The sequence below is a fragment of the Tinamus guttatus genome, unplaced genomic scaffold (assembly GCF_059628265.1).
Source record: "Tinamus guttatus ecotype Peru unplaced genomic scaffold, ASM5962826v1 Tinamus_guttatus_pri_ptg000383l, whole genome shotgun sequence".
NCBI classification, from domain to species: Eukaryota; Metazoa; Chordata; class Aves; order Tinamiformes; family Tinamidae; genus Tinamus; species Tinamus guttatus.
This window is the reverse complement of record NW_028288917.1, coordinates 6194945-6209139: the sequence shown is the minus strand read 5'-3', so window position 1 is coordinate 6209139 and position 14195 is coordinate 6194945. Positions and strand designations below refer to the sequence as shown.

General features: G+C 39.8%; 1 protein-coding gene across 1 annotated transcript in view; it reads right to left on the bottom strand.

Moving 5' to 3' along the window:
- AGPAT5 (1-acylglycerol-3-phosphate O-acyltransferase 5) overlaps nucleotides 1–14195 on the bottom strand; it is a 51974-nt gene that overhangs the window by 13726 nt on the left and 24053 nt on the right. Inside the window, exon 5 of the mRNA XM_010228742.2 lies at nucleotides 7827–7917. Within this exon, the coding sequence (XP_010227044.1) occupies nucleotides 7827–7917 (91 nt within the window). The remainder of the gene's footprint in view (nucleotides 1–7826; nucleotides 7918–14195) is intronic.

Genomic DNA, 14195 nt, shown 5'->3' with positions numbered 1-14195 from the left:
CAGAAACCAGTTTGGTAGATAAGGTGTACGAACAGTTAACTTTGAGTGTTTGTAATTCTCATGTAGCATTGTAGTTCCAACAGGCAAACCAGTCATATCAACACACCAAATTCTGCCCCATAAATTAAAACAGCACTCGTTTCCAACTACACATGCTAAAACAGGACACTGCATTTCTCCAAAGCAAACAAGCTAATAGAAATTTCAACTTTTGTCCTTTGTTTATTTGGAATTCTACCTCTCTATACTTTTGCTTCCTTCTGACTAATGCCACACCCTGGGACCTTAGATGTGGTTACTTTGATGGTCTCTCAAGACCATCTTCAACTCGAGAAGCCAGAGTTACCAGTCATAATGACTTTTTGTTATCAAAAAGGGAAAAAAATACACTTCATCCTCGCATCCATTTCCCTCTACTTTTCTCTTTCTGCATGCATGATCCTGCTGCTAAACCCTGCATGGCTCTGGACTCCCCCCCCAACCCCGAGTTGATTCAACGCCCCATCCCAGATGGGACCAGCCATCGGAGCAGGCAGGGGATAACAAAACAGAGCTGGGAGGGAGGAGAAAACCCTTGCCATTTCCCTGGCAGCAAGATAATAAACTTCTTTAGTTACTAACAAACACAGTCACAGAAATCTTCTCTGCCTGTCCAGAACACAAGAGATTTGTATGTCAAGGACAAAAAAAAAAAAAAAAAAGTCAAGTTTAACAGCAACCTGCAAGTTTTTCTAACTGTAGTTCACTCCTTGATTCCTCTGACTGCTTCGACCTAGAGCATGCTTAAGAATGTATTGGGATTGACGGTAAAAACTTTATTCTACTTTTAGTGTTTTAATATAAATGAATCTCAAAATGAAGACAAACTTCACATAATGTAGACACAGAACTTTCGTGCTTATTTAAAAGTAGGAACAAAAAAAGGTATATTAATTGAGAAATTTCAGTATCTTTTGTTAAATGTGCATTTTTCTCAAAAAATGACTATGATTAAGGTTATTTCTTATCCTCCATCTGTTATACTCTTGAATATACTTTTAAAGAATCAATCATTGCTGCAAGTGGTTCCTGACAAATGGAGTGGAGGTTTTTCCAAGTCAAAGTATGCAGCACTTCTTTAGAAAAATTTTAGCCTGTAAAATTAACCCACAAAAAAATATATCATGTTACATCATGTTCCAATTTGAACTGAACCTTTCTCCCTTTCTCTTGGGTAAAGCATACCTTGATTTAAAATTATGAAAATGTCTCCCACACTCTGTAAAGTAACATTGGTTTCTAAATTGCTCTAGGATTTTTATAGTTGAAAACTATGGTATAAATCATTACCACTATCCTAATTTCTTAGCACTTGCTAAGGATCTCTGTTGAAACAAGGAGATAAAAGGTTATTTACTGGCACTCTTTCTGAAGCCATTGTTCAGAGTTCTCCCGGCAATAGTGATAACTGTCTGTGTAAAATGTTACATAGATCCTGTAAATATTTTGAAGCATAACACAGTGGTAGTTTGCTGTTTTGTTTTCTCTCTCTCTGTCTTTTTTTTTTTTAGCTTGTGAACTATTACATCAAACAGCTAATCATGTTATGTTTCCAAATGTTTACTCCCCAAGCAATTTTCACGCCTATTCTAGTGCTGTGGCAGTGATGAGGTGAGCGTGGACGTTCCATTCAACACCTCTCGCTGACCCACATTCCCAAACGTCCTCATTTTGTTCTTAAAATTTCTCATTCCTGCCTTGCCAAGCTACTACTGCAGAGAGGGCATGGGGAAATTCAGGCTTCAATGAGGACTGAGTTCTCTGGACAAATTAACTGAGGTACCAAAGGCTATTCAGTGCTGGGGTGTCTTTAAATCCATGGCCTACTTTGCTGCTGAAGAAGGCCAGTGAAAATCAGTGAAGTGAAATACAGCAGCACGGGCCTCTCCTATTCCTCCGGTTACTGCTGCCCTCTTAAGATTTCAGGACAAATGGGCTACACCTCCAGTGGAGATCAATGAAGTTCATAATCCATTTTTCAGTGCGTCTCTGGTGCCGACAGACATGCAGCAACAACAGCAGTTCAACACATCTTTTTAAAGGATATGTTTTATAAAAACATTAACCACGCATTCTTACACCTTCTTGGCGATCTTTGCTAAAAGCAGCCTAACACAATTTCAACTCAGCCTGTTACGCTGTAGTCACCCTGGCAAGCTGCCTGTACCCAATCCACAGAACACTGTGGTCAAACGGTTTTCAACTGCTGTGCAGTGCTAACTTAGGACTCTCTGTCAAACTATTTGAGGCCATGAGATTTTCCTTTAAATGCCAAAAAAAAACTAGCTAAATGTCTACTAAGGTTATACTCTACCTCATAATGCTAAAGCCTCGTTTTTCACTATAAGCTAACTTTAAAGTGGTAAGAAGAGATAAAATATCAAATACTGTATCATCTCAACGTAGTCTGAAAGAACCCTAACAAGGGCTTCTAAAGTCATTAAAATAATTAAATATGAAAATCTTGAGAAACAAAGAGAGCAGCGGTACTTTAAATAACACCCTGTTTATCAGACTATTTAAGATAGTCTGCCTTAGAAACTGCCTTAGAAAGAATGTGCAATGAAACTGAATGAAATAAAGGTAAGGTTTTAGCTTGGGAATTAAAAAGGCCCATATCATCAGTGCCTCCAAAACAGAGTTTTTCATGTGAACTGGAAAGAATAAGAAATAAATAACCCCACTACTTATTTAATTTCCCAGGATGAAACTACAAGACAGCCAAGTACAACTCTATGGAGAGGATCTCTCTTGCTCTTCCTTTCCTCTAGGCCAAAAATTTGCAGAGCGAGCCGTGCAAGCAAGACAGCTACAGCTTCAGAATTGTCCATGAGTCCTATTTTTACCTCCACATACACACACAACACGTTTAGAATTGCAAACAGTGCAACAAACACTTCTAACTTAAAATATTCCATTAACACCATCCTATTTAGTTAATAGAGTTATGCTCTCACTAAAAGTAGATGTGATATTAGTTTCAGAGGTCTCCCCCCCACACTCATACATCCATATTAGTTGGCATTAACATAAAAATTAAAAATGGGGTGAAAAACAATTAACCTAATTCAGTATCAATTAGACATTTATTTATTGCTGCAGGATTAATATTAAACTGAAAGCTCTGTAGTTATCTGTGCTGTCCCAAATGCTCACCCAGCATTAACTTCCTAACAGCCTTCTGGAATTTCCCTTGTGAAATTCCTTCAATAAGGATTACTTATTGGAATGAGCCAGACTCCAGAGAGACACATAAAATTACACACGGCAGGAGAACAGGCCCTAGGCTCAACAGGGATGTTTGTGTGGGAGATTCCTCTTCCCAAGCTACAAATATTACATTTTTATCCTCTCTCTCTTTAAGAGAACACATTTGAAAGAATTCTGCCAGCAAAGCTGTAGAAGAAAGCTGCTGAAATGAAAGTTATAAAACTCTGCATCTTTTTTTCCCCCCACTGAAGAGATAGCTGCTTGGCAAGTAATAGTATTAAAAAGCTGTATACTCTTAGAAAAGGTGCTGTTATCATGAACAAGAAACATAAATAACGCCCTTAAGAAGCATAAGACCACCCCACATCAACCACAGGAGACATCACACTTTGGTATCCTTTTTCCCAAAATAAAAAAAGTTCTTAAGAATATAAGGTAGCTTTTTACCCTCCTAAACCTCCTTCTCTGAAGGATAATGTTTAATAGCGAAAGCCCTTTCCTCACTCACTAATACGCGCATCTCAAATGTTACTCAAGTTCTCTCCACACACACATTTTTAATTACATTTTCCTCTCTGCATTTCATTGTGTGCTTTTAAATCAAACTTGCTTACATGAAAATGTACGGGAAAAAAAAGATATCCAAAAGCTATTTTTGAGAGACAGTTCCAAATAAACATTTCTTGACATTGAATACTTTAGATAGGGTTAAAATACAATCTAAAACTAATGCCAAGATCTAGAAGGGAAACATTTTCAATTAGCTCAGTTGAAATACCACTTTTTTACGTGACCTGTAAAAGCAATTTTGAGATAAGCATATCCTGCACATACAAACATCTTAGTAGAAAGCATGATTCAAGATAAACTCTGAATTAGAAAACATTTACATTTGCAACTTTTCTGTCTAAAAACAAAAAAGATAATAAATGAATACCTGAAATATTTGCTTGATTAAACGACCTATGTCAGAAATCAAACATAAATATAAAATTCCATTAGGTGCCTTTCACCGGGGAAGATTGTTTTGTCTGCATTCAACAGCAGCAAGCCAAGCTAAATTTAACAAACTTTTATCATGTTCTCTTTAGCTTTTTGAAAGTAAATAACATCAGGGGTAGGAAGGAGTTGGATTTTATTATTTATTTTCAAATCTTTACCATTTGGACGTTAAAATGTGTATAAAGTTCATAATATGCTAAACCCAAGAAATCTGTGGTCATTTGGAACAGGTCCAGGTCTACAGGATGCAGGTCTAATATCCTTAGAAAGGATTCAGAAATCTGTATGTATGTGTTTTGTAAAGTCATAAATTTTACACTAAAAGCTGATACAAAAAAAGTATTCTTGTGGACTCTATAGAAATAGTCCACTACCAACAAAGTGCCTTAAAAAGATGTACAGTCTAGTATAAATAAATGAAAATTGCCCCTTTAATATTATGAAAAGATGAACGTTAAACCCTTATGAAAACATATGGGCCACCTACAGTCTGTAATTCTGCAGACTCAACAGTTCAGCCCACTCACCAGTGTGGAAGAATCACTGCACTTTTAAGACATCTAAAATACAGGGACCATTTTTAGACCATGATCTAAGTGAACTAACCGACCTTGCCACATTTTGAAGACAACTGTCATGTTAGTCAGTTACTTCTTTAGAGTAGGAAACTAAAGGAAATTCTAGTCTAAGATCTCTCACCATGTAGTTAACAGCAGGTGTCGGAAGGCAAAAAGCACAGGGTGAACTCAGGAGACATGGGGCAAAACACGTATCTCTCCCAGTGCAGTCAAATAAAGTATTTTGAGACTGAAATGTTGCTTGTTCCATTTTAGTTAAAAACCCCAGTGGGTAGATTGGAATTTTCTGACACTTGTAAAATGTACAATAAACAATTCTCGGTTTCTGAGAGTGAGATACGACACACTGTTCTTAGTTTGTCACCATAAAAATCAGTATCCCTGGAGGTAGGTAAAGGCTTGTATCCCACTGATACAATTGAACTTACAATTGCATTCAGATGAAGCAGAGTCCAGTTCTGCTGTGTCAAATGCAGCAGCAGCAAGGGCTACCCTGCATGTGCCAGTCTCCAACAGGAAAACCAGGGAGACCAATGCTTCTGACAAAAAAAATGGGCAGTGCACCGAGCCTAGAACTTGGCTGAGATGACAAATATTCAAGTCCATTCGTGAAATCCATTTTTCACTCTACATTTTTCTTTTTAAACAACTTTCTAAAAAAATAATCAGAAAGCATACAGCCCTATTCCTTCCCGATAAATTTATCCATGGCTTATAGCCATTAGGCTCAACTTTGTCATATTGAAACTGGATCCCCTCTGTATGCTTGATATACCTGTGCTTCAGAAAAAAAAAAGAAAAAAACCTATCTATCTATTTTTGCTAGGAAAAGATCTTACGTAGAACCCAAGTCCTTTAACAGAAGAAAAAATAAATAAATAAAACAAAATATTTTCAATAATAAGAAAGATGCGTCTCTTTCACAGCAGACCTCAGGCACCTTTAAATTCTTTCGGTGGTTGGGATCCTCCCTGCTTATCGTGGACAGATAGATTTATTAATGAATGCTCTGGTATCAGTTATACTAAGACAAGACTAAATCAGACCTCTGACTGTAAAACCGTAAGAAATCGGAATCTCCGAGGATGTTCTGGACAGCGATGCCCTTGCAGAGCCACATAACCACCCTCGTGCTCCGAGGGCAGCGCGGTCGGCGCTCGGCCCGCGCGCGGCTGCCTGGCGAGAAGCCCAAGCTCCGCTCCCGTGCGGAAGGCCCCGGCGCTGGGACCGCGGCAGCACTGGGGCTGATGGATGGAAGCTGCAAGCTCTCAGCAGCCTTGGGGCACTTTATTATTGTTTTAATGAACCTCTGTGTTTTACAGACCACTGAAATAAACAGCAAGCACGGCTGTGTGCTGTGTGGTAGTGTGGGGAGATCCTGGGGAGCCATCGCCTCCTCTTGGATCTTCCTATCTCAGCTTTCTGAAGATGGCACGTGCCCTGGGGTTCCTGCCTGACAGGATATTTTGTCACATGTTTTTCAGGCTGGCCACCCCTGCTTCACTGCTACATTTATGCGAGAGAGGTACTAATTCAAGCGAATATGCTTTTATGCCCATTAACTTGCCAATAGAGGCTGCTGAATGAATCTTACTATTAACTTGCCAATACGAGGTCCACCTTCCATTCTCCCCTTACTAAATGTTGGAGAGACAAAATATTTGTGAAAGGAAGAAAAAAAAAATAAAGACATTGTGAAAAAGTGGATCGCAAAGACTCTAAGCTAGGATAGAAAACGTTTCCTTTTAAAAACTTCAATACAAATATTTGAGGGAGTGACCCCTCAGAATTACAAAAGCACATCAGCACCTGAGAAAAAATAGCAAGCACTGCTCTTCCAGCTGCTCTATTTTAATGGTCTGTAAAACAAAGAGATTCATTAAAATAATAATAAAATGCCAAGAAGAGAACACCTCTCTCTCCCTGCAAAGAGAAGTGAGTGGAAAAAAGAATAAGTCCCAAACGCCCGCTCTGAACTCTCAAAGAACCGCGAACCTGAATGAAACATTTGACTTCCATTTCCGACAGGAAACTGAAGCGATGAATACGCTCTGACTGACGCTCTCTTGCGCACACACATGAATACCATTCTTCCCAAGGAGAAGAAAAGCAGATATCCTTCTGGACGAAACCTAACAATACACGTACTAGCCTGACAATATCAACAGGCTGATTCACAGACTTCTGAGTTCATTTCAACGTGACACAGAAATGAATTTACCAGACCCATTTGTTATTCTTTGTTTACCTTCAGGAGGAATTATTTCACTTTTGGTCAACAGGAAAAAACAAACCCAGGAAACATGTTCATTGAATTGTTGAAGTGAGAAGTCTAGATGTTTTGCGTATATGATGTGACAAATATGAAAAAAAAAATTCAGACCCTCAGTTTTTTGGCAAGCCATTCCAAAATTGAAATAATTCCATCTAAGGTGATATAGACAGTGCAAATCCTCATTAAAGCAACTCCACAGCAAAGTTCAATCAAGGAGCAGTGAGAATAGAAGGTGAAGGAAGAACAAAAGCCATAATGCCACATTAGTACCTGTAGTAAATAATAACTGGAATATGACTTTTAAGGCTAAGCAGTCCCTCTGTAAACTTTTAAAACAACAGTAACTGTATTTGCAGTTGCAATGTGACTTTAGGTAGTTCAGGAGCCTGATCCAACATGGGCAATTTCTATCTCCAGATGGAATAGGAAGTGTTGATAAATACAGATAGAAGCTAAAGAGAATTTTACTGAAAATTAATACTCTTGTACAATGTGAAAAAACACTAAATGCCTGTATATAAGCTAGCTCTAGCCAAAAAAAAAAAAGGGGGAAAAGATGAATTAATAGGAATAACACTGACTTTCTAAAGTGTCGAGTATGAGATAGACAGGCTTAACAGTCCACTTAGGTGGTATCACCTTCATATCATATAACCAATAATTTGGTATAACATATGTTAACACTGTATCAAAAAGAATGATTTCAAAAGCTTTCTACTTACCTTCTTTTTCAGCAAATGATTGACTATCTGCAATGACTTTTGGTATTTCTGGATTGTAACGAGTCCCCTCTGGAAAAATCACTAAATACATCTATGGGACAAAAACCAGACACAATTTCTTAGAAGCAGTTGATTCCTTTTACAGAAGTGAACATTACTTAAAAGCTCCATAGTATTTATTTCACACCCCCTACTGCTGTAAAGGTCCAAAGAAAATCAGAATACTTTAACTAAAAATTTCTTATCCCCAAGAAACTTACTGTTTAGGAATCAAAATAACTTTTTGTGGGGGACAGATGACAGAAAATTAATTAGGTGGTGTATGAAGGTAAACAGCACATGACAACAAAAAATAAGTCAGGAGTTTTCTTATCAATGACAGTACTGGTTTTGTTAAATGTGATGAGGAGATTTTAAAGAGACAACCTTCTATCCTTGACATGGACCCAAACTATATAGTTTTTGCTTTAGTACCTATGTTGCCTTTTTTCCTTCATTATACTGCTGAAATCCCATTCATAATCAGAAATGATATGAATTAAGATTATACTAGATCAGCTATCTTACATCTCAGATGCTTTAATGTATCTCATTATATATATGCTGTTAAGCATACTATGAATGTAAACTGATAGTTTAGCACAAATTGAACTTCAAAGTCACATTCCTTTGCAAGGTTAGATTTTGCAGGTAAATAAGTTTGCTTACCTAACTGGCTACAATTGTATTTATAGATTCTCAAATCATCAAGTAGTGTTTGCCTAAGTATATGTGTATCTACATAACTGGGTATAAAATAATGCACTCGGAAGGAATCAATTTGATCCATTTTTGGTTTGCTTCTAATCCAGAAGAGAAGTTTCCTTTCTCATTTTTTTTTTAAATCTTGCATAAATTTCTACATATAAAGTTTACACAAAGCACTACTTAGGCAGTACAAATTTCATACTGGGACTCATCTGCAGCAGAAAAAGTTATTGCCAGAAACCAGCATGGAGTTGAACATGAATTAACATCCACAGTTAAAGGCTATGCTTAGATCATTGCTTTTCTATCTTTGCAGAAATGAGTCTCAATAAATATTTGAAAGTGAGAAAGAGCGAATACAGGAATTTGCATTTAAGAGGCAAGGTGCCCCCCCCTCTTTTCCCCCCTTTCCTCTAACAAGACTGTAGCATGAGCCTGACAGACTCAGTTGCTCATCCACACTTTCACCTAGTCATACACACATTTTGTCTCTGAAGCCCACAGTTGAGATATTTAAGCAACTAAATTGAAATATTCAGAATTAACTGAAAAAGGCATGATATTCAATCCCAGACACCTTTTTTTTATTCTTAAACATGCTGATATTCAAACCACATAGCTTGAATCAGATCTTTAAAAATAGTCATCCAAGATGAAGATACTTTTCCCAGTCACTAGAGAAGGAATCCTCAGCCCTGCAGGGTACAACAGGGATTGTCACTGTTGAGTGTGGCAATTGAGTACAGAAGGTAGGAAAATCATTCTTGGTACAGAGATCAGGAGTTAGAAACATTCAACAACACTTCAATCCCTTCCTCTCCAAAGCAGATAATCTGTCATGAAAAGCTGATTACAGCAAAGAGCGCAATAGCTACTTACTCCTGTCCTGAATGAGTAATACAAAGCAAGTGTACAAAATTATACTTTAATTAATCTTGTAATCCACAGACTCCAACCACTGAACAAGTTTGTTGGCCAAAATCTGAATATTTCTTAATCAAAAGCACATTGGCAAGAAGCAGTCTTTGATTTACATGCAGTGCATATAAATCTGCTCACACTGCTTATATATGCAGTGCATATAAATCTCCTATGCTGCTTAGTATGGCTATTTACATTGCTGAATTTACATTCCTGAATTTTCCTCAGGCAAAGATGTCCTGCTTATACATATGGACAGTTCTGTCCAAGACAAAAACATCCCGTCGGTGCAATTCGGTCACCGAACTTACCTGCAGGCCTGGCTGTTCTCATCTCCTGGCACGGGCAGCAGAAGCTAAATCTTTAAGCACTATTTCCAAAAGATTACTAGAACTATAAATCTTTAAGATTTTAATTACTAAATAAGCTTCCCTGAACTTGGATTATGAATTCCTGGACCGCAGGAACATGTTACTTGTCTGGAAAGAGTAGCTGTAGCTAAAGTCAATTTTACTTGCAGAATCTTTCATTTAGGGTCATGTAATCGGCCATGTAGAACTTTGCGCATTCCCAGAGCGAACACAAATACAGTGTTCATGCTCAAAACAGGATATAAAATTCTTCATTATCACCAGTTAGCTGATGTACCAATTTTAACCAAAATCGGATAGGCCCCTATGTTCAGCTAAGTGGCACTTTTGTGATGGTTTCTGTGTTGTGGATGAATGGAAAACTTGTGTAATGGATAAATGGTGACACGCTGCTCTGACCAACTCCAAAAGTTGAAGGAGTGGATTAGGACTCTGACAGTAACTGGTTTTGGTTAGAGCTAGAAAGACTGAGAACGGCAGTGGTTGGATGCAGATTTCTCCCGTGTATACCCACTTAATATACGGATTAAGGAAATGAATTATACCTGCTTTCACCCATAAGCAACTCCATACATTTCCCCACTGTTGCCAAAGGAACAGCAATAACACAGAGGCAGGCAGCGCTTATGGAGCGGGAGGAGGGCAGCGTAGGAAGCCCTTGGGGCAGATCAGGGAGTTCTACATTTTGGGCAGAGGAAACGGGCCCAGAGCAACACAAGGTGTCCCTGAACTCCAGCCCAGGTACAACAAACATGCAGCAAGGAGAGGTGATAAAGAGAAAACCTGAGGGAGAAAGAACTTCTTTCCTGTGAGGGTGACAGGGCCCTGGAACAGGCCGTCCAGAGAGGCTGTGGAGTCTCCTTCTATGGAGATCTTCAAAACCCGCCTGGATGTGACCCTGTGCCACGTGCTCTAGGGGTCCCTGGTGGAGCAGCGGGTTGGACTAAATGATCTCCAGGGGTGCCTTCCAACCTCAGCCATTCTGCGAGTCTGTGAGGACAGGGCTTTGGAAGCATCCCAGGATGAAGTAGCTCCCCTTCTGTAAAAGGGGCATAGGGCATCAGGAAATGATGCCTACTGACTAAAGATATCCTGTATTTACTGGATACTGTTCCTAGGTAAGGGACAGGGGAAACAGTAAAGTACTTCTATTTACAAGCTTCCAAATCATACTAAATAAGGTATGTGCTTAATTTTACTATTAATTTCATTATCACATCCTGACAAATAGCCAAATGCAAATCTCAATCAATTCAGTCCAAATTAAGGCCTAAAAGATGTAATCCTGGAGAACTGGATGAGAAGCATTAACACCCAGATCAGTAACTGAAGACTACACGGTGCGGGTGAAGGGGAAAGCACATCTGATCTAGCCTGAACAAAATACAAGAGGTGATGTGAGGAAAGCAAACAGGGACGCCTGCGATTCTGCTATCAGTGACTCCATAACAAACTAATTAGATTAAGTCTTACTGCAGTTGTATTAATGTATCTGTCCTCTTCATATTTCCGGTATCTGGTTCACTTTGCTTGGTATAACCAAGACTTACTCTGTTAGTGAATGAACCATAGAAGCAAAACACATAATAACACCAGCATTGTCTGTACTGGGTTAATTGCAGATCTTAGCATGTAGATTTCTACTACAAGTGCATGGTAAAGAGAATACTATTTTCAGTTAAGAAAAATGAAAAATTTGCAGTTCAGGAGACTTAATTTTCTTTATAAAACTAAGAGACTGAGTATATCAGTGCCTCTTGTTATACTGTTACTTTGAGAAACACAATCATCTTGTGGCCTACATTAAAACACCACAAAAGCGTTCTTCAAATTGCGTGACCGACTCTGCCCTCCAAAGAAGGGAGGAGATTAAAATGTGTTCCCAATCAGATTTGATATAACCAAAATGCATAGCTTAAAATAAACATTGGCAGTTAGAAAGGCTCAGTAACGAGCCCAGTAATGAGTGTAGAGTTAAATGGTGATTAGGGGGGCAAAGAGCTTGTTAGACCAACTTGTGCTGGAGGCTCTGGTTCTGCCTCCTTAGAAGCCTTCGGTTTCTTAATGGGGACAGGGAGGGCTCCAGGCAGACGGAGCTTTCATCATTTGGATTATTTTGCTCGAGCTGTACGCAGAGAGAAACTGTAAATAGCAAAGCACCCTGAGCGCAGATTCCCGCCCACCTCGCTATGGGCACAAGCCCCTCTGGGCAGCTGGAAGGGTGAGCTCTTCCCTAGCACTAAGGAGAGGCAGGAAAGCCCTCCGCTGCCCTTGCACCAAAGAGCAGCCAGGCCTAGCGGCTGCCCACGCTGAGCAAAGGCCTGTTCTCAACTGCACCAGCCAGCACACAAGTGTCAAGAGAAACTCCAGAGTAGTAAATTAGTTACTTGCAAATGAAGCCCACAGCAGTTCAGTCTTGCTACGTTTAAGGTGTACGAGCCTCGCTCATCAAAGCATCTTCTGCTTAAAAGCATCGTGATTGCTTATGAATGTCACATTAGTTGCAGAACTGCAAAGCAGCTTCATGAATAATGCAGCAAGGACACGAGTTATCACATTCTGCTCTCCGTAGTTACTAGAGGTTAAAGAGCGTTTGCAGTATCTATATTTAAACTGTTCTCAGATAAAGTGGATTATGGAAAGTTTAGTCTTCCCTGAAATGACAACTCAATGGTCTGTGTCTCATACCCCAGCAAATACAAACATTTGTCTTGGTAAATGGGCTTTGACAACTTGCAATTTTGTGAACTTAAGCATCTCTCCCCACATGTTTTGACTGAAAGACTTGAAACAGAGAACTTCCGTTTTTACATCACTTGCACTTGGTTCACTTCTATACTGTGACCCAAGGTATATGGAGAAAGTGGCATCAACTCCCTCGGGAGCAGATGTGGTTTCCGTGCGCTATTCTGGCACCACGGAACCTCCAGAGGGCCAAATTCCACCAAAGCACAAACCCACCAGAACGATCCCATGGTTATTTGCCTCAGCTTAGGAAGGGGTTTTGAATACACACATCTGACATGGAAAGAGAAGAAAAATCCAGAAATAAAAACAAAAATTCCTCTTAGACTTATTTAATCTATGAGTTGGATGTAGAAATCCATCATGAAAAGCAGAACACTCAGTGAACGTAGTTTTAAACACTTTCAGCTTAAACCCTTCTTATACTCCAATTTGTCTTAAAACAAGCATTAGTCTGCTGAGTAAACTAACAGTATTGCAGCAAAAGTGAAACATTTATTTGCAGGTGTTCAAACAGATGCAGAATTAGACGCGTTTCTGGGCACAGGCTCCTGTGACTGCACTGAAATTCCTGGCAGTGACGCTCCGGCGGGGGAGCTCCCTGGGAAGACCCAGCGGCGCCCTCAGCCCCGAGGCCGGGCCTGGAAGGGGGCCCTGCTCAGCGCAGCCCCGCGGTGCCGTCCCGGGCACACGGCCCCGCTGCGCTGTGGGCCACCCGTCACAGAGGTTCCACTTGCGATTTGGCTTCTTCCTCAGCCCGCTCCCATGACTTCAAATTACTGCGACCTCCTACCACGGTGCTACACTCTGCCATCCACTTCTGACAGTTACTTCAGCAGAGCATTTGGCTAGCGATGAGGGCATCAAAAAGATCCTAAGGCATTTAATTTAAATGCAGTAATAAATCAACTCCACTCACAGCATTAGCGAAGAAAGACTGAGATCAAGGCTCAGATTTTAGTGACTTGCATTTTAGCACGCTTAAGACAAAACTCTTCCGACAGCTTCATTCAGCAACTGCTAACCTAGAAAAGCAGGGAGATGGCTTCAAGCACATGCTCGCACTCTGCACCTTTGCTTACCGAGTTATGTTGCCTTTTACAGAAAGTAAAATTCCAGAATCACAGAATGGCTGAGGTTGGAAGGGACCTCTAGAGAGAGGTCACCTAGTCCAACCCCACTGCTCAAGCAGGGACACCTGGAGCACTTTGGCACATCTTTGGCACTTGCACAGAGAAAATAACAACCTAATGCCAACCTGTCACATGTGGGATAAAATGGTTCTCCTTGGCAACACAAAGGAAAATTGTTATAACCGAAATGGCTTCCTGACTATGGGTATTATTAGACAGACATGTCTGGATACACCTAAGTTTCCTATAAGCTGACAAACTGTCAACAAACTTCTGTAACAGAAGTTATCTAAATAGCTTGCCAAACATGGAGACTTTCCCAAACTAACATAACCCAAGATAACGTGCTGTGGTATGCTGATAGGAAAAACAAATATCAGATGGCACACACAAACCAAAGAAGTGACAGACCTTTTAAGAAAGCTTCATGAAGATGCAATGTATGGTGAATA